Source organism: Acanthochromis polyacanthus, chromosome 15 (genome assembly GCF_021347895.1).
Source record: "Acanthochromis polyacanthus isolate Apoly-LR-REF ecotype Palm Island chromosome 15, KAUST_Apoly_ChrSc, whole genome shotgun sequence".
In the NCBI taxonomy this organism is placed as follows: Eukaryota; Metazoa; Chordata; class Actinopteri; family Pomacentridae; genus Acanthochromis; species Acanthochromis polyacanthus.
In genome coordinates this window covers 13,061,654-13,088,661 of record NC_067127.1, presented here as the reverse complement: position 1 = coordinate 13,088,661, position 27,008 = coordinate 13,061,654, and the positions used below count along the sequence as shown (strand labels likewise).

At 39.6% G+C, this 27,008-nt stretch overlaps 1 protein-coding gene across 5 annotated transcripts in view; it reads left to right on the top strand.

Annotated features, from left to right (window-relative positions):
* The window catches only part of khdrbs2 (KH domain containing, RNA binding, signal transduction associated 2), a 78,253-nt gene that overhangs the window by 18,857 nt on the left and 32,388 nt on the right, over positions 1-27,008 (top strand). For all 5 annotated transcript variants that reach the window (XR_007947241.1, XR_007947240.1, XR_007947239.1 and 2 more), the window contains exons 3-4: positions 7,935-8,051; positions 15,912-16,058. Coding sequence is in view for 1 of the 5 variants with exons in the window: in XM_022202708.2 (XP_022058400.2) it covers positions 7,935-8,051; positions 15,912-16,058 (264 nt within the window). In the remaining 4 variants the exon portion in view is untranslated. The remainder of the gene's footprint in view (positions 1-7,934; positions 8,052-15,911; positions 16,059-27,008) is intronic.

Below are 27,008 nucleotides of genomic sequence, written 5' to 3'. Positions count from 1 at the left end.
ATTCTGAGCTTATCAGTCTTGGGTTATTGTGACCTTTAAATAGTGCTGCTGCTGCAGCTCTGCCCATACAGAAATCCCATTTTTGTGTGCGCAGAGATGTCAATGTCCCAAAGAAAGGCCTATCATGTGGAAAGGTGTTTTGCTTAGATAAGTGCTGAATACAGTAGAGGGACTGCAGAGTGTGAATTAAAATTAAGCACTTGTGTGATAGCATCTCGGTTCCACTTTGGGATCCCACTGAGTCAATGTTTGTGTGCTGACTTTCTGTCTGTCACAATGCTGCTTGTGAGATATAATAAAGATAAAATGGTTCCTCATGTTCAGAGCTTTATCACTCATACTGTGCCACAGCTCCTTCCTAAATACAAATTCTGACATGCTGTTCCGTATATAGTGCATTCACTTCAGAAATGTCACAAAATAAAGTCACATTTTGTTTCAGCATCCAACGCAAATTTCAGTAATATATTAAATGTACTGTGGATGGACACTATAGTGATGGAGGAGCCGCTCATAGCTGGAGAAAGTTAAAGCAAATTGTAACTAATATTGAGAAAGCTACAGGAAAACCTGCAGAATGGTTTGCTTATTCATTTATTTATTTGCACAGTAAAACAAAACAGCAGAAGCATAACAACTAAAGCAGAAATTGCGCAGGTGAGATGACAGAAACGGCCCAAAAGGCTCCATATGCATCACGAGCAAATGCACAAGTAATCTGTAGGGAGTCTACAGAAATAAGCAAGCAAAACATAAGAAAAAAACAAAACAAACTGGCTCTAATCAACAAGAATGGATTTAATGACTGCATGTGATGTTAACGCGCATATTGATGAGAGAATTATGACATGAATGCTGCTCCTCTCGGCACTACGGAGCATTTCATCATCTTTCAGCTTATTGTTTTGCTTTTCGAACCCCACTTTTGTTTTGCTTCTCACATCAGTCTTGTTTATTTCATCAGGCAGCCGTTTTAGCAAAATATGACTTTTAATAAACCCACTCTATCCTAGAAGGCTCTTACCAAACGGGAGACAAAGCTAGCATCTAGCTGGCGAACACAGTGAGGCAATTAGCAGCTCAAGAGCCTGATTTAATGGAGACCAAACTAAAGCAAAACTGAGACTATTGGACTCGGATTCATTAGGTGGAAAAAAAACAAAAACGTGGCCTCACATTAATGCTAATGTTGCTTCAGCTGCAGGAGGTAGCCAGGCAACTATTTGTTAAGCCATAGCAAAATCAGTATGTTCTCCGACATGGCCAAAAGAACCCATTAATGCCTCTTTTTGTTTTCAAATATTAGATAGAACGATCATTGGTTGATGGATTGATTGATTGATTGGTCATCTGGTGCTTTGGTATCACTATGCATACAAACTGTGAAAGATACATTCATTATAAACTACTGTAATGGTATTGCAGGAATATTTACATGCAATGTACGCATAATGCAAAATAGAGAACAGTACTCACTGTGCTAGTTTGTTGTGAGCCTCATAGAGGAATTTGTTCCCTGCCTTAAAGCCACCCTAAATGTTAGGAGCAGTGGGCAACCACCATTTGCTGCCTGGGGACCAACTCTAAACCAGTGCCTCGGTCAAGGGCACTTTGGAGAATTAACTATGTTTTCAATAGCAGGGAAAACTGAAGTAAACATGCACAAGCATGGGGAGAACGTGCAAACTCCACACAGAGTGGCCTCGACTCTGGCAGGGGTTCAAAGCCATTAGGAGATAGTTTAACACTGAGCCACCCTGCTGCCGCCTCGCTTTTGTTGCATTTTGAGCAGCATTTCTAAATCTCTGCCTCTCAGTTTGTTGAAAAAGTAGAAGAGGTCCTAGGGAGAAAAACAGCTTCTCTTTTTTTTTAAAGCCTGTAGCTTGTTAAAGACTTGCGGCAAGGGAGCTCAAATTGAACAGATTTGTGTTTATTTTAACAGGTAAACTATGTAGCTGCTGCTCTGACAGCTAAAACACAGCCTGTCTTAAACAGCTTTTGTAGCTTTGCATCACTGTGACAGCGCAGGTATCGGCTCGGGTTGTTAGTCACCTGTTGGAATTTTGCAAGAATCAGGAGCATTTGTTTTGTTTCCAACGCAGGGTGTACATTCTTCTAAGTGATGAAGGTTTTTGTTGATACGACAGCTCGGTCACCTTGTGCAAATGAATGCACAATTATCCCCCGTATTTTTGGATTTGTGCTGGTTTGACTGTAAATAGTCGACAGACAACATCAGAGTGCTTTAATATCTGGTGCGACTGATTACGTTGACAGACAGCCTCTCCTCAGACACTCAGAAGATTTGAATGCCTTTCTGAAACGCTCACCAGGTGAACAGTAATTCCTCCCCCTTGTCACACACACCCCAAACAACCACTCATCTGCTTTCTTTAATGTCTGTGGAGCTGATAGGACACGCTTCTCCGACACGCTCACAGCCCAGTCATCCCGAGCTGTCATTAAAGCATAAACCTCTACCTGAGGCTTTAATCCTCCTATCAGACAGGACCTGGACTTCCCCAATAGCACAGCTCACTAACCTGGCAGTAAGTGCCTCAGGACAACTGCAGATTTTGACTGGCCCCAGTGTACCCCATAAAAGAGCAGCGCATTTTCCAGCCTGAAAGCTGAAAAGTTGTTTTGTTATTAAATATGCAACAGCACTGTTCCCTGACAAGTTGAAAAGAGTCAATATTTTCATGCTTTCCATGGAACTGACCTTACACTGAAGTATGGAGTCATGCTAGTTTGGCACATAAAGTCACCCTGAGGTGGCTATGATTCTTGTTCATTATTTATTTCATATTTATATATGTGTGTGTGTGTATATATATATATATATATATATATATATATTTGTGGGTGCTTCCTTTGATGTTTGCTTTTTTGTTGAAGTTTTCTCATCTAATGACTTTCATTATTTTGAATTTAGCAGCATGAAAAACACGGCCATGAAAGCGTAATATATTTTTCAAAGTGTTATTATTTTGAGTGTTTAGGGAAAGAAAATCTTTTTTTCTGCTCTGACATGCAGTCAGGATTCTGTTTTGTGTTCACAAAAATCTCAGCCTTGTCGAGAACATTTTTGACATGATACAGTGTGGAATAAAGATGAAAAGCTGCAGCCGGCCATCGTGTTTAACCGAAAAAATACGCCCTCTGTTAGACAGCAGTGGGTATATTGTTTTACATACTAGTACCGCACTCAACAAACTCCATATGAATATTAACAATTTCATGCTCGGGGAGGTGGATTACAGGTGCAAAACCGCTTGTAAAAGGATTAGTCACTGTGCTTCGACATTTTTCACCATTAAGCCTCTAAAACGAGCTGCTGTGCAGTTTCAAGCGCGATAAAAGGGCCAGCATTTTGTTATACTGTAACATTTATGTTGTAATAATATGCATATGTAACGATCCATTCCTCTTGTTGTGTATACCCTGAATTATGTCTTCATGGTGACATGGAATCCAGTGTTGGGTAACCATTTGTGAACAAGGCCATCAAACACAATTTTTTTTCTTTATCTGTGACTCTCGGTCACTTTCTCCTCAAGAAGAGGGATGTCAAACACTAGCATCCTCAGTATTAATCCTTTGAACCTTAGAGTTTCGAGTTGTTATTTGCTCCTGTCACATTTTGTTTACGGTCTGCTTGGTTTTTACTGCAACATAAAGTTTCGCACCTCTATGGAAACAGAACAGACTCAATAATGTGTTTTGCTCAGTTTACCAAAGGCAGAGTGGCATAAATCATAAAAACGAAAAGAAAATAAAGTTTGATTTTTAGTGCTTGTTTTACAAAATCTGCAAAAAAGAGGGATTTTATATAGTTCAGGGTTCATTTATTTTAACAAGTGCCCACCAGTTTTGACAATACTGGAAAAAATATTGGTGACTTGACATAGTGTATTTAGATGTTTCCGTTTTTAATTTGCTTCCATACTTGTCTCCTATACTGCCAGTCAAAATATGGACACACCTTCCCATTCAATGGCTTTTATTAAATTATTTTATACATCGTAGATTAACACCCAAAACATCAAAACTATAAAATAATACATATGGAATTATGCTGTAAAAATATGTTAATCTTCAGCATTAATCTCCAATGTAGAAAATAATCCAAATAAATAAAAGGCATTGAATGACAAGGTGTGTCCAGACTTGACTGGTATTGTACATCTGCTCTGTATAGACACAGCCTACAGTTCATTCTAGTTCAGTCCTCTAGATTTTTGCCACTTGACTGTTGGTCACAGCTGAGTCATTGATGGCTTGGCAGAATTTTTTTTTTTTTTTTTAACACAATCTGGTTAGTGAAAGCACTTCATTTTTGGTGAATTTTTAAATGGGACATTCAGAATAAAGTGACTTTGATGAATAATCACAGTTTTAGGCTAGGATTTAGTTGTTTTTCCGCAAATATGACTAATTCAAGGGCCACTGGAAAGTTGAAAACTCAATGATTCTTTCTGTTTTTACGATTTCTGGCTTCAGCAAATGGTGTCTTTTGGTGACTTTCTTTTTTAAAAACCCAGTGGCAGGTTTTGGGGTTCAGAAAGTTAAAGATAAACTTTAATGAACTTGTGCACCTTTATGAATATAGTCAGGACAGAAGCTCCAAAGAAGGTCTCTGAGCTGAACAAAACAACATACAAGGACATCACATCCTACCTGTACTTGACAGGCGCATCCTTTTTCAAAGCAGGTCTGTCTATAGTGACTATAAGAGCTCAACCTTCTGCAGCTCTGCCAGTTTAGCATTGCACTCCTATAGCGTTGTCAGACTCAATGACGGACAGTTTTAAAGGACAGTGACATCACTAGAGGCAACTTGTCAGGCTTCACACAGCTCCCTCTGAAGCCACAAAAATGAGAACTGTCTTCGTATATGCAGCCGCACTCAAAAAGACCCATGAACAGATTTTGATGTGCACAATTGGTGGCGTTCCTCTTTAAGAAGATTCATGCTACTAGATAAAACATAAGAACATTGAGAGGCACATTCATCAGTTTGACAGCACATTTGCAACATAATGAAACCTGCTGTAAATACACAAATGCTACTCGACAAAACAGAACATTGTAAGGGAAACATGTATGTTTGCTTGTGTCTCCTGTATTTGATTATCTTTAGATTTGCGTTGTGTTGAATGTGCTTCTCAGTTTGCTTGCGCTCTGTCTGCTTGTAATTAGTTTTGTGAAGTTGCAGTGCACTGAACTCTGAAGGCCTCTGCGGATTATTTATAAAGTCATTGTAATCTTGTTGAAAAGAACAACTACGTAAGAAACAGACCTCATTCACTGACGTCTTTGTGAAAAGTGCTGTGCTCAGCTGCATTGTCAAGCTTGTAGATTCGCATTAAAGTGATTCGACTTAACCTTTTCCTGTCCCTGACTTGTAAGGTACAGAAAAGAGACTTTAAATATAACTTTTTGTATAATATTTGAATTAATTCTCCATGAAAGCTTTCCATGTAGATGTAAGTAGATCACTTTACTCATTCCATCATTGAGTATTTGTTCAATGTCTGAGCTGTCTTTGCACATAATCGTTGCATTCACAACACTCCTTCCTTCTAATATCTGCATAGTTATCAGGGTTTGAGACTGTAGGGGGTACATAGCATCATTTCAAACCTCATTTAACACTGAACCGTACCCCTTTCTGAAGCTCAAATTGCTCACCATGGAGCAGCAGAGTGGCTCCAGACATTCATTAGCTTAATGAAAACAGGCCACTCTTCTTCTACCGCCCAGCGAGCGCGTTCCCGATGTAGCCGCAACCACCATCTGCTCTCGAGCTCCCTGCCAGCTATAGGATAGTCCTGTCAAAGCAACTACTGCGAAGAAAGGCATCCACAAAGGTGCCTTAATCATTCAGATCAGAGGACGTGCAAGGACAGTATAGGGATTTTTTTATTTTTTTTTTTGAGTTTCATCTGCCCCCCCCGGTGCCTCCCTCTCCTGGTTGTTGCATCCACTCGTGATGTTAATGATGTCGGTGAAATAAGCTGAATGCGCAGTTATTGGAGTTGAGTTGCAGCAGCCACACACAGCTGGCAGGGAAGTTATTAGCCGCTCAGCCACAGTGGGAGCGGCTGCTTTGTGAAGAGGTTAATATCATTTTAGGGTTGGCCAGAGTGTGGTGTGGTGGGCGGCGGTCCACCTGTTCAGCTCTGGAGGTGGTCCTCATCCGAACGTTTGAAAGTCGAAACGTTTATCACAGTGAGGTGGTATAAGCAGTTTTCAAGACAATGACGGCTTGTTTTTCTTCTCATTGTCTGCTCCTGTTTTCATCAGAACCCACCCGTTTGACGACAGTTGTGTTACGAGCTTCACCTCTCGGATTAATCACCACTAATCTCAGCAGTGTTAAGCCTGCTACAACCCACAGCTACTTTTCTCAGTGTGAACACTAGCTGGTGCACAGTGAGAGGGAAATGATAGTCATAGCCCCGAGGCTTGAATCTGATAGTTTGTCATCTGGATAGTATTACTTAATTTCCCACTGGGAAGAAACTCATTATTTCTGACTTTATCTCAGCACTGACCTCTGGAACAGTCTCAGGAATGTTATTGGTTTGAGTCCATTTTCTTTCTTTTTTTTTCCCCCCACCCTTGAACATGACATGAATGACCCCAAATGCCAATGAGATACATGGATAGGATGGAGCTTTAGCTTTAGCCAGTAGCTAACAACAAACCCGCATGTGTACTTTGCGATGCCGTGAGAGCATAAAGTTTTCATTGTGACACATTAACGGCGTAAAAATGGCTGAAGGAACGTCTTCAGTAACAGAACAGGGTGCGGAGCAGTTGGTATCTAAAAAGAACTCTATTTCAGTTGTTTGGACTTACTTTGGGTTTGAGAAAAACGATGTGGAGCAAAAGCGAGCCAAATGCAAAATATGTCGTCCTGCAGTAGCCAGATCCAGAGGAAACACGTCTAATTTGTACCAACACTTGAGGAATCACCACCGACAGCAGTATGATGCAATGTTTTGGTCATAGGCTCCACTTGGCTATTGGTGAGTCTTGTGTGTGTGTGTGTGTGTGTGTGTGTGTGTGTGTGTGTGTGTGTGTACCGCGAGCAGCGGAGCCTCTACAGCTGATCGCCGCTGCTTGGGGGACACGTCTCAATTCTGATCACAGATGTAGTGATTGCCGAGACACACATGTTTTGCACACACTGTTGCTCAGTGAAATCTGGCTGGTGCAACCGTGTCCGACCAGTAGCGCAAACGCGGAAATGCCCGGCAGCAGCCGACCACGCGAGTTTCCTGTTGTGGTGACGGACTGGCTTGGCTCCGTGCCAAATCAAATTTTCAAAATCATCTGGTGGACCAGATATTATTCCTGACGGGCCAGTTTTGGCCCGCGGACCGCCAGTTGCCGACCACTGCTGTAGATTATTTGTGCATTGTTTTTATGTGTCAGCTTGTCTTTTTTCAATCGTAATTTGCAGTTTTATGCATTTGAAAGTAGAAAATCAAAAAAATCGCAAATCGAACCGCAATCGCAATTTTGGTCAGAAAAATCGCAATTAGGTTTTTTTCCAAAATCGTGCAGCCCTAATGGACACGTATGTAATTCTGAACTGTAGATGAGTCACATACACCTTTGTATATGTTACATACAGAGCGCACAATTATATTGATTTATTACGGGCTGCATTATAACTTTTTCTCACAGGATGAATGGTGAATGGAATGTGAGATTATATTGATAGTAAGATGACAAATGGCCAACGAGCATCTTTCACGGTTAACCTTTTCTCCTAAAAGATCGAATTCCCTCTTACATCCCGCTTCAGAAATATTTGTCTTTAAAAAGGAATCATCTTTTTTTTTCCAGCATTTGCCCTCTTCATACATATGTCCTACTGATAAGGTGTCTGACTGCCTTCTTTTTCTCCCGTGTCACAGTTTAATTTTGTAGGGAAGCTGCTGGGACCGCGGGGAAATTCTATGAAACGATTACAAGAGGAGACGGGAGTGAAGATGTCCATTCTCGGCAAAGGGTCCATGAGGGATAAAGGCAAAGTAAGACATTTATCGATCTGTGTTGAAATGTAGTTGCTCGGCTACTTAAAGACAAATATTTACAGACACAGGGCTCTTGGAATTCCACCAAAACACAGTGGAATATTTCAAACAACTCTGTCTGAGCAGTAACTGAGACGAATGACATTCAGCGTAGAATTAATGGCTTTCACTTGACAAACATATGTAGGCGAGAATGGGAATGTTTTTCTCTGTGTTGTTTAATAACACATTCTGTAATAGTCAATTATGAATGCAAAATAATGAATCTCTTTGCCAAAGTCATTTATCCTGCTGACTTGTGGTCCCCTGGAGTCAAACTTATCCGAGTGTGTTCACAGACAACCCGCTGGATCTGATATTCATGCTCATACCAGGTCTCAGTTACATTGCTATTATTACTGTAGTCTTTGATTCAGACACACGACAGAAGGCTTCAAGTCTTACCACTTCTTTGGTGAAAGTGGAGCTGCATTTCATTACATCAAGAACATAATGCAGAGGCTCTTACGATGGCTTTAAAGTGTCTGCCAATCAATATTTTTACCAAACATGATGTATAAAATGACAACGTGAAGGGGTTGCCTTATATAGTGATGAAATTTCTAAGAACTATCTTCTGGATTTGCAGCTTTTTTGCAGCCTTATACCTTATGGTGATAAGCTATCCAGTTGTTTTTATAGCTCTCCTGGAAGCAGTCTTGCTCAAAACCAAATTGTAGACAAACTCGGTTCAGAAACAACTTCTGCAGCATTTAGCCAGACTGACAGAGAAAAGAAAAAACAGCTAAAAAAAAAGTATGAATATTGGATTACATTCATCAAGAGGCCAGAAAATACCTGAGCTGAATCATTTGAAAAGTTACTGTTGATATGTCGTTGGTAAATTCACAACTTCACTGGAAAAAGCTTAACTGTATTTTTTGAAACTGCGTCTAGGTAAATGACATAATATACTATAAAATGGTCCAGTGAACATCTAGTTGTGACTCTGGCTTCTCGAGGGTTTCAGCCAATGACCGCTACATTGGGTCCACCCTGTTGAGGTCCTTTTTTAAGAGAATTTTGATGACAAATAATATACACAACAAATACAGAAGTCTCTTAATTCTTTTTACAGAAGCACACAAAATCCATACTTGCAAACTTAAAACTAAAGCGAACCACAAGGGTCATCAGCTGGACATCTTTGAAATCCTAACCATTTTCATTCAAACTGATCTGAGACTCCTGAACAGCCACTGACAATCACTGTCAGGACTCTGTGAGGGGGGAAAAAAGAGTCTCTAAACCACCGACCTTTTCATCAACAGGAGTATCGCAGAGCACACGCAGACATAAAAGCAAACTCTTAAAACAAACTCGCCCTGCAGCGTTATTTCTGCTCTCTTGCAATCATGTGCTTGTTATTTTCAAACTATACGTGCTTTCTTCTTTTACAGCAAGTTATTTTCATGAGGTCGTGATGATGCCCCGCTCATAAGACACATCAATGACACAAACCTATGAAGATGTTCGACTTAAAAACACGTTTGTCAAAAGCAAGAACAGTCGCTTTAATTAATGATCAAAGAGAAGTTTAAGGTTGAAAGTTTAGTAGATGAAAACAGCAGTGGCCTAAAAACTGAGATAGTTTATTCTTGTCCTGGGAAATGGTAGCTTATTTATATGTATATGCAAACATTCATATTCTTTTTATGTTCCTGCTTTGTGTACTGCACCCTATCACTGCACTGAGTTATAAATCATTCACAGCATCCAACTCTAAATTGACTGTATGTGCCTGTGAAAGGTGCTTCATCTCCTGCTGCATGACAAGTCAACTGAGTAAAACTGAAAATCCCTGAATAACTCTACTGCTTTGTAATCATAAATTAATACGTTACACATGGATTTCCATTCGGACCTAATTGTGAGACTGAAAGTCACTGAGACGTTTCTCCGGGATCAACTTTTTGGATGCGCCTTGGCTGGTGCAGGAGTTCATTTAAAATTTTGGCTGACTGCCACTAAGTCCATTGAGTTTACTCATGGGCTACATAAAATTTTCTTCAGTGTGTTAAATTAAGTAAAGAGGCACTAACATGTCAATAACAGCCAGAAACATAATGGTTTATTTACCTGCACACAGCATTTACGTTGTCATACAGAGCTGAACACATCGTGCATTATGACTTTTTATTATTTACTAGATGACGGTATCGCACACTATTAAAATTCAGTCTGAGGGAGACAGATGCTGCATTCAGGCAGCATAGCGGACAGTAATAGAGTCTTAACAGTTGACTCTTACAGCAATGGCTACATAATGATCTGATTTAGCTCGGTGTTTTCTGTGTGTGTGTGTGTTATTGATTTTTGTGTACAAGTCTGAGAGATTCTGTGATGAGACTGACTCCCAAAGGTCATGGCTGAAAGTCTGGCTGCCAGTCAGGGCAGCTGGCCACAAGGCAGTGTCAAACAGACACCGCCAAAGTCTCATTACATGCAAAAGCACATTGCCAGCACACATTTCTGTCACCTCATCCAGGTCCTCAGTGTGTCAGTCCAGCAGTCGGGGAATATTTCAGGTTTGGAACTTTCACATTGGAACAGCTCACACACTCAGACCATATGTTCAATATTAAACCTTGTGCACAAGTGTGAACCTGGCAGTGAGTCATAGAAATGAAATAGTTCTCTTTTAGCATTTCTAGATCTTGAGTTTTATTTCTTTCCTCTTTAAGTTCTAAAAGTCTGTATATTTAGATTCCTTAAACCGACTGCAGTCATAGAAACTGAGCTGTCTGTGTGTCTGTTAAACGTTTAATATCCGAACTACCAAAAAAAAAAACGACAGACACAGTCATCTGCTCACATACACGAAATCTTAGGAATGATTTTTTTAATTAAAGCCAATTTCTCCCAAAGGGTAGAGAACGGCCCTGTGATGCAAGGACAAAAGTTTGACTCCCCAGTCTGGCTGATGGAGTAAAAGGCATGATTGGCACCCTCACTTCTCGTAACAGCCACCATCAAAGCGTCCTTGAGCAAAGCGCTCAACAACCCAGCTGTTGCAGTGTAGGATGAAAGAACACACATTTAAAAAAAAAAAAATCATTTAGTCAGTCTTTATTCTTGCATGACTGAATAATCTCCATATTGTTCAGAATGCAGAAGCAGTATTTGTAACCGGTTCAAGTACATCTCCACTCCAGGTGTTACGTCATTTTTGATTATTTGATTTTTACCATGCAGTTGGTTTGAAAGTTAATTGCCGAGCTATATCACAGTTGTTTTAAACTCTTAAAGACCGTGTGAAGTACCAGGGTAATTGCACTTTTCTTATGATCAGACTTAGAATTAAAAAGCTTTTGTGTACTTGGGTGCTTTATATAAACTTGCCTTTACTCAGTGCACCCTACTTAACCTGAATATTTGCTTCCTTATATTCAGAATTTCTTCTATTTGCTGTGTATCAAGTCTCACTTTAAGGATTTTTAGGCCTGACATTTGCTTTCATTTCATCGTTGAAGCTCTGGTGTTTGCACAGCTCATGAAATGCGTGTCACAAAATGGTGCTATAAATGAATAATTTGCAGGGATATTGAATTTAAAGTATTTATTTTGGTCACTTGTAATCTGAATCTTAAAACTGATATCCTGCAGTATCCCTGCATGAGGAGCTACACTGTAATATTATTCCAAACAATTGGGACATAACTTTCTCATTTCTTTTCTTTTTGCAATTTTTGCTGATTATTTTCAATTAGCTATTTTTCAATTTGCTGTGCAGTTTCCCCTCACTCTTTCAAACGAAACAAGCTTTGAACTCACCGTTTTTGGTTATTTTAGACCGCAACTCTGCTGTTTTTATTCACCCTCGCTGCTCTCATCAGCCCACTGTTTGCTACCTGCTCAGCATCAAATGAAGGCAAATAGAATCTCGTGAACCAAAACAGAGTTGAAATGAGAGCCAATATTTGCAGACAGAAGTATGTTTTGTGATATTTGATGCATGTCCAAATAAGCATCTGTTTGCTGTATCAGCTTTGCAACATACAGTGTGTGTGTCAGCGTTGCGTTTACAGCTTGTTCCTCCAATTAGCCAGAAAAATCGGTTTATGCTGCTTTAAAAGCCGCACTGACAAACCGTAACTGGACCCTGCCTGTCATGTTCCTTCATTTGTTTAGCACCAATTATGGAGAAAATCCAGTGAGACCAAGAGAATATAAAAAAACTTTCTCTTTTTTCCTCATCACTCATGTATTTGGGAGTGTGTAGTGTCAGAAGTGTTGAAGTTACTGTAAAAAGGAAAAAGACACAAAGGCACTGCAGCTGCTGTTTGTCTCTGTCATGACGATGCTTACATTATGTCCTTTTGCTTTCTCTTGTCTCCCTCACAAACAGAAGGATTTCACTGCGTGTCTGTGTTTTGTTTCTGAATCTTGTAATGCCTCACCTGTCCACTAGGTGCCCTTAATGTCTCTGCTTGTTCACACCTGTTTCTCAGCTGCTTATCGGTAAAATAAAATGATCTGGGATGTTTGTCTAAACTCTTTTTTGGCCCAGATTATCTGGCAATGTCAAGGGTTTACGGAGCCAGTCTCAAACAACCTGAACAGCAAACAAACTCATCATGGTCATTCCAATATCAGACATGTACAAGTGAAAATCGGCAGCTTTCCAGTGAACGCTGGCACCAAGCAACTGATCACCTAATTTATATACATATACAGCTGCTATTATGTAGTGCTAACAGTCATAACATGCAAATGTATATAAATGTATGTGCGTCCGTGGTAATAGCAAAGCATGAAATGCAACATCTGCATTGCCAATGAACTGAAATTTCTACAAGTATAGCAAAGTATGGCACTATTTTTGCAGGAATATTGTAGCCATTCTCTGTTTTTAAACATTCAAAAGGAACATCTCACGCCTCCGTACAGACGAGTTGGGTATTTATTTAAACGCACTTGCACAGGCTCTGCTTTATCAAGGTCGTCTGGCACTTGTTGAAGCTGGGAGCAAAGCAATTGAGGCAAGTCCTCAGAGGGCTGCACATATATCATTTCTGCTTCGACTGTTGTAAAGTGACCGTGCACAATAATCATACTACAGGAGGCGTGATGGGGAGAAGGGTTCTCTGTAGGGATCAGACTGTTGGCCGATCAAGTAAATTTTTTAACTGATCAATATCAGTACGAACCGAAGCCTGATTCTTAATTTATGTCCACTGCCACAGATTTGTTCAAAACTTGGGTAGTTATGCAGTAATGACAGTCAATTAATGATTAATTAGTAGTATAAATTTAGCACACTCACTATTGATTATGCTCTAATTTTGCTGGCAAAGCCACAGACATGTGATACAGGCTACTAAAGCAGCCATTAAAATAGACAGCTGGGTATGCTAGTCGTATCTATATTTATTACCACTTGTCTTTATACATATGTGATTGGTGGAGGTCATTAAGCTTCATAAAGACTGTATCATGGTGCCCTTTTACTAGCTACAGTTTTAAACAATGAGAAGCTTCACCTGGTGTTACAACCGGGTACTACAGCCAAGCTACAATACTTAAATGGTGTATTGCCTCAGAAAATATAAGGTTTTAGTAGATACTAAATAGATGACTGGGGGGCAAAAAAATCTTAATCCGGACATTTCTAGTTCTTGGATAGACTAGGTAGACAAAATACAAAGTTTCTTGGCATGCAGGCTCAACAAGTGCCCAACAAAATGATTGAGTAACATAAAAGAAACACTGAAAATGAAGACTTTTTTCCTTTTTTTTTTTTTTTTTTGCAAAAGGAGGAAGTCAGTGTCAGTTGCAGGGCTGCAGAATGAATGAAATATTAATCACAGTTATTATTTTGGCTTCTCACATTCAAATGAACATGATCAACCATGATATTGACATTTAAATTGCTCCTCTCTTTGAAAGCAGAGATAAAATCGCTTGGATTCAGCTTGGGTGAATTTGACATTAGAATGCTTTATTTTAACCTTTTCAAAGTCACTTTTGGTCACATGCCTGTCTGAGTTTTGTCAGCAGTGTCTTGCAGTTGTTTCCCCAACAGGAGACGGTACGATTAATTGGTATGACAATTTAGATTGGCACCACAGAACTCTGTAAGACAAGTGCAAAGTCTGATCTGAACGGCATCCAATGCAAAAAAAGTAACTATTTTGGATGACTTTGCCATTTGTAAACCAAATGAGAAAGTCTCCAAACAGTCTTCACAATATAAAGTCATTATTCAGCTTTTTTAAATTAGTTTTTTTTACTTTTGATGCAGATGCCCTTCCTACAAAATCACCTCAATTATTCAGGAGTGATTAAATCGTTCTAAGTGCTTATTCAAGTCCTCGGGTGTAAATGTCTGGGTTTTTTTTTTTCATATAGCAATGTGTGTCTACAATTGTGGAGCCTGTGTCGAATCTGGTGTTGGTTTTCGGCCTTAATAGTTATGAATATTCATGTAGCAATATCTGGACAATGAGCAAACATTAGTAGACTGAAGTTGTCCAGCTGTGGTCAGAGGTATCCAAGCACAGATCAACACAATGCAGCAGATGATTTTGATGGTTGAACTGGCCGTGCAGTGTGCTCAGTGGGAGCTCCCACTCACCACTTACAATGAAATGTTGATACATTTATCATTCAGATTTCAGCTGAGAGTGCTAAATATTAAACTGGAGGTGCAATGCATGCTTTTGCATCTCTGTCTGGCTGCTGCCCTGTGTTTTCTGTACAGCTGATATTTTTGATTGCTGCCTATACTGTTGATTTTGTCTGGCTGTTTCCACTGTATGCCTGTTTAAACACTAAGTTTTTTTTTTTTATGTCCTCTTCTCAGTCTGTATGTGATGTCTGTTTCTGATGTAATTCTTTCAGCTATTGTCTTCAACTCTTTTCTATATCTTTTAAGGGACTATCTATCTTTTCCTCCATCTCTTTTAGTACAATTCTGTTTGGCACAAGTGCTCTCCAAATCATTTGCAGACCATCAAGATGACTTGAACTCTGAGCAATGTCTGGGTCACAAAATTACTATCCGTTTTAGCCTTTCCAGAAGCGGCGCCTGCAGAGCATTCTTCACAATATCAACAAATCACAAAATGCAATTCCTATATCAGAAAAACATTCAGCATCTCTTGTGCCAGAATTTATGATTAAGCTCCGTTGCCTGCCCTGTTATTCTTGTATTTTTCCTCGAGTTGTCAGACGAGCAGTAATTACTCTCCAGAATTTAAGTTATTCCTTGCGAGCGAGGAAAAGGGAAAAAGGTCACACATCATTCTGAAATGTTTTTGTACGGGGTACAAGTGTCTACCTGGTGATGAATGTGGTGATTGCTCAAGTGTCTCCTTATCTTGGAACTAAAGCTTAAATGTTCCTGTAGGATGTAGCCTGCACGTCTGAGAGATGCTTAGGATGAAAGGAGGAAATAAGGGTGGAGCTGTGCTTCAATTTCCAAATCTCACTCAAATAAATTACATTTGAGCAGCAATTTGGATTGCCAGGAGAGTCTGTGGCGGTCATCGTCTTCAGAGTTGAGCCAAGTCTGGTGAAAAGACCGACATGTCAACAAACTGACTGTATTTACGACAAAATGAAACCTTACATAACACTAACACCACCGATTTGACTAATTTTGTAGGAGCAATAGACTTTTGAAAAATCTATTCTCACTTGGTAGCAAAGCAAATCACTTGCAATAGGAATAACACCTTAATTTAATGTGCGAGATCCCCGTTTAGCTGTTTATTGCAATTAGCTTAATATATTAATAGTCTTTTATACTAATCATTTCGATCTCTGGTTCTCTTTAATGGCCAAAATCCTTCATTTGTTCTCTTATTTTCACAGGAAGAGGAATTACGGAAAAGCGGTGAAGCCAAATACGCCCACTTGAGTAATGATCTCCACGTTTTAATTGAAGTCTTCGCTCCACCTGGAGAGGCCTACTCTCGCATGAGCCATGCCTTGGAGGAGATTAAAAAATTTCTGGTCCCAGTAAGTTTAATTCTTTCCCTTCTTTTTTTCCCCTCCTAATCTTCTGAACATCGGTCATTACTGTCAGTCTCACCGTTTCACCACCAGGCTTATTAAGACAAACACTCTGAGAGTTTACAGCAACCGGGGTTGCATGAGCATGAAGTTTTTCTCTGTTCTACACCTCATACTCTTACTTACAAATGAACAATAATGTATTCAGCAATTAAAGTGCACTATGGAACAACTTGCAAGACTCCAGCAACTTATAGCCTGGAGAACTTAGCATTAATTAATGTGCATGTTGTGTACTCTTGCTGAGTCTAAGCTGTAAATATTAATCAAGCTTTGCAAATGTGACAAGTGTAATAGAGGAGCTGTGCTGCATGAGTCTGCTTTATGAAGTTCATGCTTTGTCTTATAGCGAGCCAATGTTCTTACAAGGATGTCTGCTCACTGGGCTGGGAGGATGATGATACCGCATGCACTGAGCTCAACCAAATACAGATTCCTTAACACGGTCTGCCAGAAAACAAGCAAAGAAATGCAGGGCTATTAATCTGTTTCTGTGCGCAAGCTTTCAGGATAAATGCCTTAAACACGTTGGCAAATATTTCAAGGGAGCTCCAGTAAGAGCTAAAGGTATTTGTTTACTTGTTTGGCTGTTAGCTAGTTTCGATTTACCGTAACATTAGTAAAGTGAAAACCAAGGATGGAGACAATGTTGAAACAATTAAGTTTTATTTCTATTCCTCATTGCCTTGCAACGACTCCTGACATCAACTCATGAACCAATAATTCATTACCTGAATGCAAACAATTTTCTTTATTCTTTTCTTTTCTTTGCTCCTAGTTTTGGTTGTACAGTCGTCGCCATCTTTCCGTATGGTTGCCATGGTTATTCTGGAAAAGGCCTAGTGTTCATGTCTCATGACAGACGAACTCTGCTCCGTCAATCTAGTAATCATTACCAAATTCTGAAATGCTCTCTCTCTTTCTCTCCGTCTGTGCGTCCTGCTGACTATCTTTATATTGATGCAACTACACACGTGGACAAAATTGTTGGTACCCCTCAGTTAAAGAAGGAAAAACCCACAATTCTCACTGAAATCACTTGAAACTCACAAAAGTAACAATAAATAAAAATTTATTGAAAATTAAATAATCAAAATCAGCCATCACTTTTGAATTGTTGATTAACATAATTATTTAAAAAAAACAAACTAATGAAATAGGGCTGGACAAAAATGATGGTACCCATAACTTAATATTTTGTTGCACAACCTTTTGAGGCAATCACTGCAATTAAACGATTTCTGTATTTGTCAATGAGCGTTCTGCAGCTGTCAACAGGTATTTTGGCCCACTCCTCATGAGCAAACAGCTCCAGTTGTCTCAGGTTTGATGGGTGTCTTCTCCAAATGGCATGTTTCAGCTCCTTCCACATATGTTCAATGGGATTCAGATCTGGGCTCATAGAAGGCCACTTTAGAATAGTCCAATGCTTTTCTCTCAGCCATTCTTGGGTGTTTTTGGCTGTGTGTTTTGGATGGTTGTCCTGTTGGAAGACCCATGACCTGCGACTGAGACCAAGCTTTCTGACACTAGGCAGCACATTTCTCTCCAGAATGCCTTGATAGTCTTCAGATTTCATCGTACCTTGCACACTTTCAAGACACCCTGTGCCAGATGCAGCAAAGCAGCCCCAAAACATTACTGAGCCTCCTCCATGTTTCACCGTAGGGACAGTGTTCTTTTCTTCGTATGCTTGGTTTTTGAGTCTATGAACATAGAGTTGATGTGCCTTACCAAAAAGCTCCAGTTTGGTCTCATCTGTCCAAAGGACATTCTCCCAGAAGCTTTGTGGCTTGTCAACATGCATTTTTGCAAATTCCAGTCTCGCTTTTTTATGAGTTTTTTTCAGCAGTGGTGTCCTCCTTGGTCGTCTCCCATGAAGTCCACTTTGGCTCAAACAGCGACGAATGGTGCGATCTGACACTGATGTACCTTGGCCTTGGAGTTCACCTTTAATTTCTTTGGAGGTTGCTCTGGGCTCTTTGGATACAATTCGAACGATCCGTCTCTTCAATTTGTCATCAATTTTCCTCTTGCGGCCACGTCCAGGGAGGTTGGCTACTGTCCCGTGGGTCTTGAACTTCTGAATAATATGAGCCACTGTTGTCACAGGAACTTCAAGCTGTTTAGAGATGGTCTTATAGCCTTTACCTTTAAGATGTTTGTCTATAATTTTTTTCGGATGTCCTGGGACAATTCTCTCCTTCGCTTTCTGTTGTCCAAGTTCAGTGTGGTACACACCTTTTCACCAAACAGCAGGGTGACTACTTGTCTCCCTTTAAATAGGCAGACTGACTGATTATGAGTTTGGAAACACCTGTGATGTCAATTAAATGACACACCTGAGTTAATCATGTCACTCTGGTCAAATAGTTTTCAATCTTTTATAGAGGTACCATCATTTTTGTCCAGGCCTGTTTCATTAGTTTGTTTTTTTAAATAATTATGTTAATCAACAATTCAAAAGTAATGGCTGTTTTTGATTATTTAATTTTCAATAAATTTTTATTTATTGTTACTTTTGTGAGTTTCAAGTGATTTCAGTGAGAATTGTGGGTTTTTCCTTCTTTAACTGAGGGGTACCAACAATTTTGTCCACGTGTGTACATGCTTAAAAGCAGCTGTTCATTCAGTAGATGATTCACTCACTTGCTCTCAAAAATCCTATTTACTATTGAGGTTTAGCTGCAGAAGAGATGGTAAATGGTTGGACATATTTAATACATTTATCCAATTTCTTAAGTGACCCTGAAGCTGACTCATTCCTCCTGAGAGCAACGTGAACAATATCTGACTGAAAGTGTTAGCTGTACATCCACATCACCTGAATTGCATTTGCAGGATTAAATTAATGTCCTTTCTGTCAATGTTGGCTGCTACCTTCATGTTTTGCCTCTTATTGCACTCCATAGATAGGTTTAATTCAAGAACAGCCAGATAAAAATGGTCTCTGACATGCTACATTTCTGAGTATAAGGAGCACTTAATAAGCAGCAGTACAACAGGTCAAACTGATAAATGATAAAGAGTGATAGAGTGATTTCTCAGATTATGCAGCTCAGTGCAAAAGACTTTGCATTAAAACAGTGATTAGTTCATTTATCCATTCATCTGTCTTGAATATTATCATTTTGCTTTTTTTTGTTGTTGATGAAAAATGTAACTGACAGAAATAACAATAAAGTCGGCCTTCATTTTTTTATGTTTGTTGGTGAAAATAGTAAAACATTTCATGATACTTCCTTTCCTGAAAAATAAGTCTTTGATTATTTTTAGTTGTAATTTAAGTTCCGCCTTAAAGAACAAGCTGTCAGTGAGTTTTTTTTAAAAAAAAGATTAAATCACAGTTTTCCTGTCCTCCATCTAACACATCACCCTGCTGCAACATTTTCTCACTGTGGCCGTTTGGGCTATTTATTTTACCCTGTGAGCCCATTACAGGCTGCGTTTACCAAAGCCTGTAAATGGAGCCAGGAGAAGGTGCAGAAGTCTAGTTTTCTCTGAGACAACTTGAATTACAATATGCTGAACGGTTAGTGTGGAATTTTTGCCCAGTGATGCCCATTAAATAAATAAGTAAAAACTGCCTGGACATGGGTTATTTTTTCACTCACGCCCTCTGAACTACTAACACACTTGGAAAGAAAGCGAGAGAGCAGAGTCAGCAGTCTTCAGTCCACTTGTAGGTTTATTGCAAACCACACAGAGAGCAAAACAAACTGAGTTTGTCTTGAGCAGCTGAGAGATCTAAAAGTTGTGTGTCATAAATACGGTTCTCAATCTGCACCACATGCATCACAGAATCCCATCAGTCTGTGTGAAGCTGTCGCATAAGGCATACTCTAACTTCCTTGTTGTCAGCTCCTGTGTGGCTGCCTCCCCATAAACTATCTTGTGACTGTCATATGCCCTGAAATCCTCGTCTTGTTTTGCGTGTAATGTCGCATAAAGCCTCACTACATCTCCGTTCAGCTTATCATGTGAACATGCCGAGTACTTTCCAGGAGGATTGTGTTACGAACTTGCCGCTTACCCAGTGATTTCATCATGTGTCAAACTTTAGATACAGCCTGTTCTGACATTTCACTGTTCTGTAACACTGACCTGTACTCCAAGTATCTCACATGAACTTTTCCTACGCATTTCTCATGTTATGGTTTCTTCCGATCACGCGTTATTAATGCTTTTTTAGAAGATGTGATTCTAAATTTTCACATGAATATTAAACATTTGCGATAGAAGGTTTAAATGGTTGTATATTTGATTATATTTTTCTCACACTCACCAAGTATAAAGTGTGCTCTGCTCTGCCCTGCTGTGCTCTGCTCTGCTGCGTTTTGCATTGTGATCTAGACCAGCTTGTTCCAATAACGAAAGGGTCAGCGAGTGCTTTTCTCAGGTCAGCAGGAACTTTATGTATGTGTGTTTTATATTTTATTTTTTATTTTTTATTGTTTTAAATTAACTGCAGCTTTATTTGATGCTTGTCCAAGAATATAAATATATTCTTGGCAGAGGTTCAGCACGAGAGCTGAGAGGAGATGAGATATTGTATTGTAAATTATTCGTATAGAATTGCTGCCACATTTTCTAATTAGAGTACATGCAGGACTCACTGTAATACTTTTTAAATGCGTGCACACATTCAATAGGCAGTAACAGTTTTGGCCAGACAACTGTTTGAGTCTTTTGTGAGTATCTGCCAGCAGAACTAATGATTCAGGGTAACTAGGAAGGAAACTATTCTGTACGATTTTATGAAATAACAAAGGGGATGGAAATCATTGCTGTGGATAAGAATGCATTGTTTGTCATGTTTGGGGCTTCTAAAAGCAGTTAGCAGCAGGTGGATGGGAACAATAAAAACCCTTTATGCTGATTTATTATTAGAAATGCTAATCCGAATTGAAAGCACAAGCGGCGAATATTAGGGAAAACACATCATTTTAATTAACTATGTTTTGGTGCTTAATCGGTTATTTCCCTCTGTATATTGCCTTTTCATGGTGCATGAGTTAGAAAAGGGAGAAAACATTAGTTTGTCATTCACATGTCAATAAAAACATAGAAAATAAAGACAACACCATCTATTTTACTGCACACGCTTGCTGCCTTAGGGATAAGGATTTAATAAACAGCACTTAATGTAACACAGCAGTCATCTGTCAGTATCCATAGTGACAGGTGTTTCCTGCCTCTGGTGAAAAGTGGCAAGTGGGCCCTGCTGTTTGCCTTTTCTTTATTGCTGCACTATGCATTAAGAGTTGTGTTGTGAAAGTGGTGTTTTCAGAGTGTGACTTCATTCAAGGCAACAATGAGGTTCCGAGGAGCAAATTCTATTTGAAGGGTGAAGTCGTACATATGCGGGGGTAAAAAAAAAAAAAAAAAAAAAAGTTGGATAAAGCCTTTTGTGGCTCCAGGTGGAGTCTGATGTTTGAAGTTGAAGAATACAAGTCTCAAAATGAAAGAAACAAGTGAGCTTACCACTGCTATGTAACCTGCTGCTCATCTGTGCCTGAAGCCACCACTTGCAACACACTCGAATCTCCGGCTGAGCAGTTCTCGGTCAGTTTGTTGGTGGGTACCGTCGGCTCCAGGATCAGTTTTGACCCTTGCTTGACCATTGCTATTGAGAATGTTGAAGGATGGTTCTGTTCAGCTGCTCTTTTAATGTACCAGCCATCAGTCTGTTGTCAGCATTTGAAAGGCACAATGTAGCAGCGAAAAGTTTGCTCAGGAGAAAACAGGCTCAATTTATGATTCTGCCACCAACCTGCCTGATTCGAGTCGGCTTTCCCCTGAGGAAAACTACCACTGCTCCAGCAGTCAGTCTGCCCCCGCTGGTGTGACATTATGCTTCAAAAACCAAACTAAACTCAACATGAGACTGCAGTCAGAATCACAGAGATGTGGAGCTCATCTCCCACAATGATACATGTGCATTTGTGATTTACGTTTCTGGTTGCAGCTGCATGTTGGACAGCGTGTGAGCTTCATGAGCAACTCGTGGCCATCGCTCTTCTCCCAGGTGCAAAAGCTCAAATGTGTCTTCTACCAAAGTGAAATACATTTTAATGTACATTACCTCCGCGATGTCTGAAAATAAATGTCATACCACTATAATTTAGCAAAGCCTTTTCACTGAATCCCCACAGAGCTCACATCTTCAAAAGTGCTAAAATGAATCCACTTTCTGCTCGTGCGATGCAAAAGGCTGCCTAATGTGGTTCACAGACGTGCTTTTCATCTGTGTAAATCTCAAGTGAGTCGTGTGAACAAGCTGTATGGCCACTTCCAATTAGAATTTCTGATGCATAATTAGTGTATGTTTTGTAATTAAGCCCTGAGCAGGGAAAGAACACACACGCCACCGAGGACTAGCGGCTTGTCCGACGGTGAATTTGATGAGAAGAAAAGCGGCAAAATCTGACTACAGAAATGAGTGTTGTCAGCTCAGAATTAGGCACCAAAGACAATGAAACAAATGCAACATAATCAGTGTGCCGCTGTAATACAGACTGAGTGAGAAATAGTTGGGATGGACAGATGATCTTTCTCTCAGCTGGATGAGCTCGTGGCCTTCATCCTGGACCAAACGGCAGCGGGAGCGTGTTGGCAGATAGTGCACGGCACAGCTGATTCAACAAGATCTGTGGTAGTAATTTGGTTTTTGCTCTTAAGGCAGTTTCTTTGAACCATATGACCCCTGTGAAGAAGCCTGAATGCTGTCTAAAGATTGGCCAGAGGTCACAGAGGCGAACTTGCAGCATTGTTATCTTGATCACAGATCCATACTGTGCAAGTGTTCCAAACAGAGCAGGACTAATTATCCTGTGGTGCTACTTGTGTTTTCTTCACTTTGACGAAGAAAAATGCAAAATTTAAGATGTATTACAAATGGAAATTTTAGGTGTAGACAAAGTATCACACTGTTATTTCTGCAGTGAGGACATTTGTGGATCTAGTTGTCATATGAAAAAAAGTTGGCTCCTGGAAGTTGAAAACAGCGCATCCACGTCACCATATACCATGACTCCATTTAGTCCCTGAATGTATTTTCAAAATCGTGTTCTTGTATAGTAATGACAGTATTATGGCTCACCTTAACCTTTATCCTACTGACTGGGGTCCCTGCAGACCCCAAGAACTACAAATTAAAACAGAAAACAATTAATTCATTCATTCAATTCATTTATTTCGTCAAGGAAGTGTAGCACAGAAATGCACATTTTAAGATCATCAGATAACCAATCATACACACATATTATGTGATACACACCCCTACTCGAAAGGGAGCAGGCTGAAGAAAATCTTATATTTGCTGTCATGTTTCTTTTCAAAGCTAGATTATAGCGGCGCGGTACCTATAAAAAGTATTCACTTCTGTTGAAAATATTCTCTTTTATTGCTTATCAACATTGCATCATGGTCAATATGATTTGGCTTCTTTGACTTTGAGATTTTTTTTAAACATATATTTTCACATTTTAAAAAAGCTAGTCAAAATATGTTTTTTTTTTTTTATTTCTACAAAAGAACTAATTCAAATGTATAAAATGTAAGATAAGCGGTTGCATAAGTATTCACCCTCTTCAAGTCGGTGTTTAGACAACTGCTGGAGCTCTGTGAGGTTCCAGAGGAACTGTGAGTGAACAGCCTCTTTCAAGTCCAACCACAAATTGTCAGTTGGATTGAGGTCTCTTCTCTCTCCCAGCCACTCCAGAACATTCATCTTGTTGTCTTTAAAACATTTCTGTGTAGATTTGGCTGAAGGCTCTGGGTCATTTTGTTGCAGGAAAACAAATCTTCCTCCAAATCACAGTTCTCTTACGGACTGCATCAGATTGTCCTCAAGGATTTTTCTGTACTTTGCTGTGTTTGTTTTTCCCTCTAGCCTTTCAGTGTCTGCTGTTGAGAAGCATGACGCTGCCACCCCCATGCTTCATAGTGGGGAGGGTGTGTTTATGATGATGTGGAGTGTTTGGTGTCCAGAAAGCATCAAATCTGACGGCCAAAAAGCCCCATTCTGGTCTTTTAAGATCACTTCAGTTTGACTTCAGAGTCTGTAGCATTTGACGAACTCTAGCCAACTCTAACATGAGCTTTTTTTCCAACAGTGGATTTGTCTTTGCCACTTTCCCACAAAAGCTTTGACTAATGAAGTTGTCGTGTGCACAGTCTCTCCCATCTACATTTTAGATTATTAATCAATTCACATTACTCAATAGAAAAAAATGTTTTTGTTTTGACATGAAAGAGTCTTTCTTGTGCTTTTTTTTTGGTCAAATGGCCAGATTATATTGACCAATATTCAATGCTGAAAAGCAGTGAAAGGGAAAAACTTCCAAGAGCATTAGTATTTGTTATAGGCACTGCATTTGCTAAATATATTTCAGCTGAACGTGTGTTAGAGCTCTGAGAAACAGCACATCAAGTCAATGCCAACCACAAGCATGATACAGAATTTCAAAATCTCATCTAGTAAGAGAACATTTAATTTAGCAATCATAAAGCATTACATTATGAAATTATGTATTGTGTCTTCAAATTTGTATTTCACCTCAGGAAGAGCAGAATTTAGTCGTCAACGGAGCACATGAAAAAACCTGTGTGTCTCCATAAAAATAACTGAAAGTTTCCATATCTTGCATAGGTAGAAATAGATGGTATTGATATTTTTGAAGCACTGATTAAAACAGAAACTGGAACAACGTCTATACCTTTGGGGTGTGCAGGTACCACAGTTAACATTCAGTGCAGTGTGTTTGGGAGCACAGCAGTCTTATACCATCACAGTAATTTTAAAAAATGCCACATGATTTATTTACAAGCTGAGACTGATTGGTTCTCTTTGATTATTTATCTCTTCAGTATAATGTTTTGGTACTAAAAATGAATTTACTCAGTAAAATCCTCACAGGTCTCCAAGGAGATCTGGTTTGAAAACATCTGTTTAATTAAAGATCAAAGCCACCAAGATTGATGATTCAAGAATGCTGAATTAATTGTACATGTCTTGTTTTGGTGTTGTCTGTTCTGTAGCCAGCAGACTCTTATCACTGAGATATAAGATGGTCAAGAAATAAGTCAGTGCATCCAGTAACAGAGACATGAAGCAGGTAGACCCAAACCCAACACTGATTGGTATCACCACGCTTCATCGGTTGACTCCTTCAAACCCAACTTCAGCTCTGTGAAGGGCATCGTGTGTATAGAAGGTCACGCATGGCCAGAATTAATTTCAGTGAGCAAACAGTGTGGCCCGAGAAGCCTCAGCATGGGGTTTATCTGTGTGTGTTCATGCTAACGCCTCTGTCAACAGTCAACTTTTACAAGCTCTGGCAGGGTGGTTGTGCTTTGGAGGAGCTGCCAGCTTCCCAATTAAGAGCTCTGCCAATCTCCTTCAAACCGGCAGAAGGCTGTAGGCCTTATTAGTTCATTAATAAGAGGAATATATTTGTGCAGCCTGTCAAATGTTTTGGAGCTCGACCATGAAGGCTTTTTTCTTTCTTTATTACATGTCTGGTGAGTGTCAAAGATTCCGGTCTCTAAAATCCGGTCCTTGGATGGCACATATCCTATGACTGTAAATGAAGCGCTGTGACAACGTGACGTCTTCTGAGCGCTGCCATGGCCACTTGTTTGTTTTTTCTTTTTAAACATGAATAGAATTGTCCTTGGTTGTGTACCTTTTCCAGTCATCTGTCTGTTGTTCACATGGATAGACCAAAAGTTTTTTAAGAAGTTCAACACTTGTTGTGTGTGAAATGCTGCATTTTGAAGAAGAGATGCGTATTATTTGGCTACATGAGTGCTAATAATGTGACAATCAATGAGCCAAGATTGTTCAGTGCAGTCATAGTTAGACTTTCATCAAAATAACATCATTTAACGTCTTACAAATAGCAAAATTGCAGGCCAAAGCCAATACACAATAAGGAAAATACAACATGAGTAGAAGGAGACTTTACTTTGAAAATGAGTAATGTATGCTGAAACCCTCGAAATATATAATAGAAGAGTGTGACTGCAGATTTGGCTGCCAACATTGACATCTGATAATGACTCTCCAAAAAAAATCTGAAGTTGCATTTCACACATTTACAGAATAAACAACTTTCAGAAACTTTGTAGTCCCACTGAATTATTTAAAGCTTTTTGTTGAGGAGATGATTACTTTCAGTCTCAAAACTATGCAAATCACAGCGAGGGTGAAGCATCAGTTGTAATATCCTTATGGCTAAATGTGCGGTAATCTATGAGGCAAAAATCCTGACTGTATGATGAAATGATGTCTTAGAGGACAAATGGAGGAGCTGTGGACATTGAGGTGCCTGGCAACTCCCATGCAACATCCAGCATGCTAATAATCCCTTCTCGTCTCTCTGTCTTTCCTATGGCATCGTGTCATTTGTGAATAAAGCTGCATTTTAAGGTGGACTTTAACAGTCGCTGGTCAAAGGAGTGTCTGTGTATCGGTCACGCTATCTGATCACTGTCCTCTAAAGTCACGCCAGACTGGAGTGTGGATTACCTCAACGTTCGAGAATTTGTCACCACCTTTGAGGGTTTCATGCTTCCCTTTCAGTCTGTGACACCAGGTCATGCAAAAAAAACAAAAAACAAAAAGGTTGTGCCTGTCAAAACCTTGACAGCTGAAGAAATCTGTTGCTGCCTCTGTTGCTTTCTTGTCATTGCCCAAAATAACATTTTTGCCCAGGGCACCAAATCATGTGGGCTTTGCTTAACTGTTTCTGAGAAATAAGCCTGTTTATCTTTCAGCAGTGACAAGATAATGAATACTGCTTTGTCCACTCCCCTATCTGCTGTGTAATAATCTGTATCATGTTTGATAACGGGTTGAGAAAAATGGTTCAGAAACACCAGATAGCGATA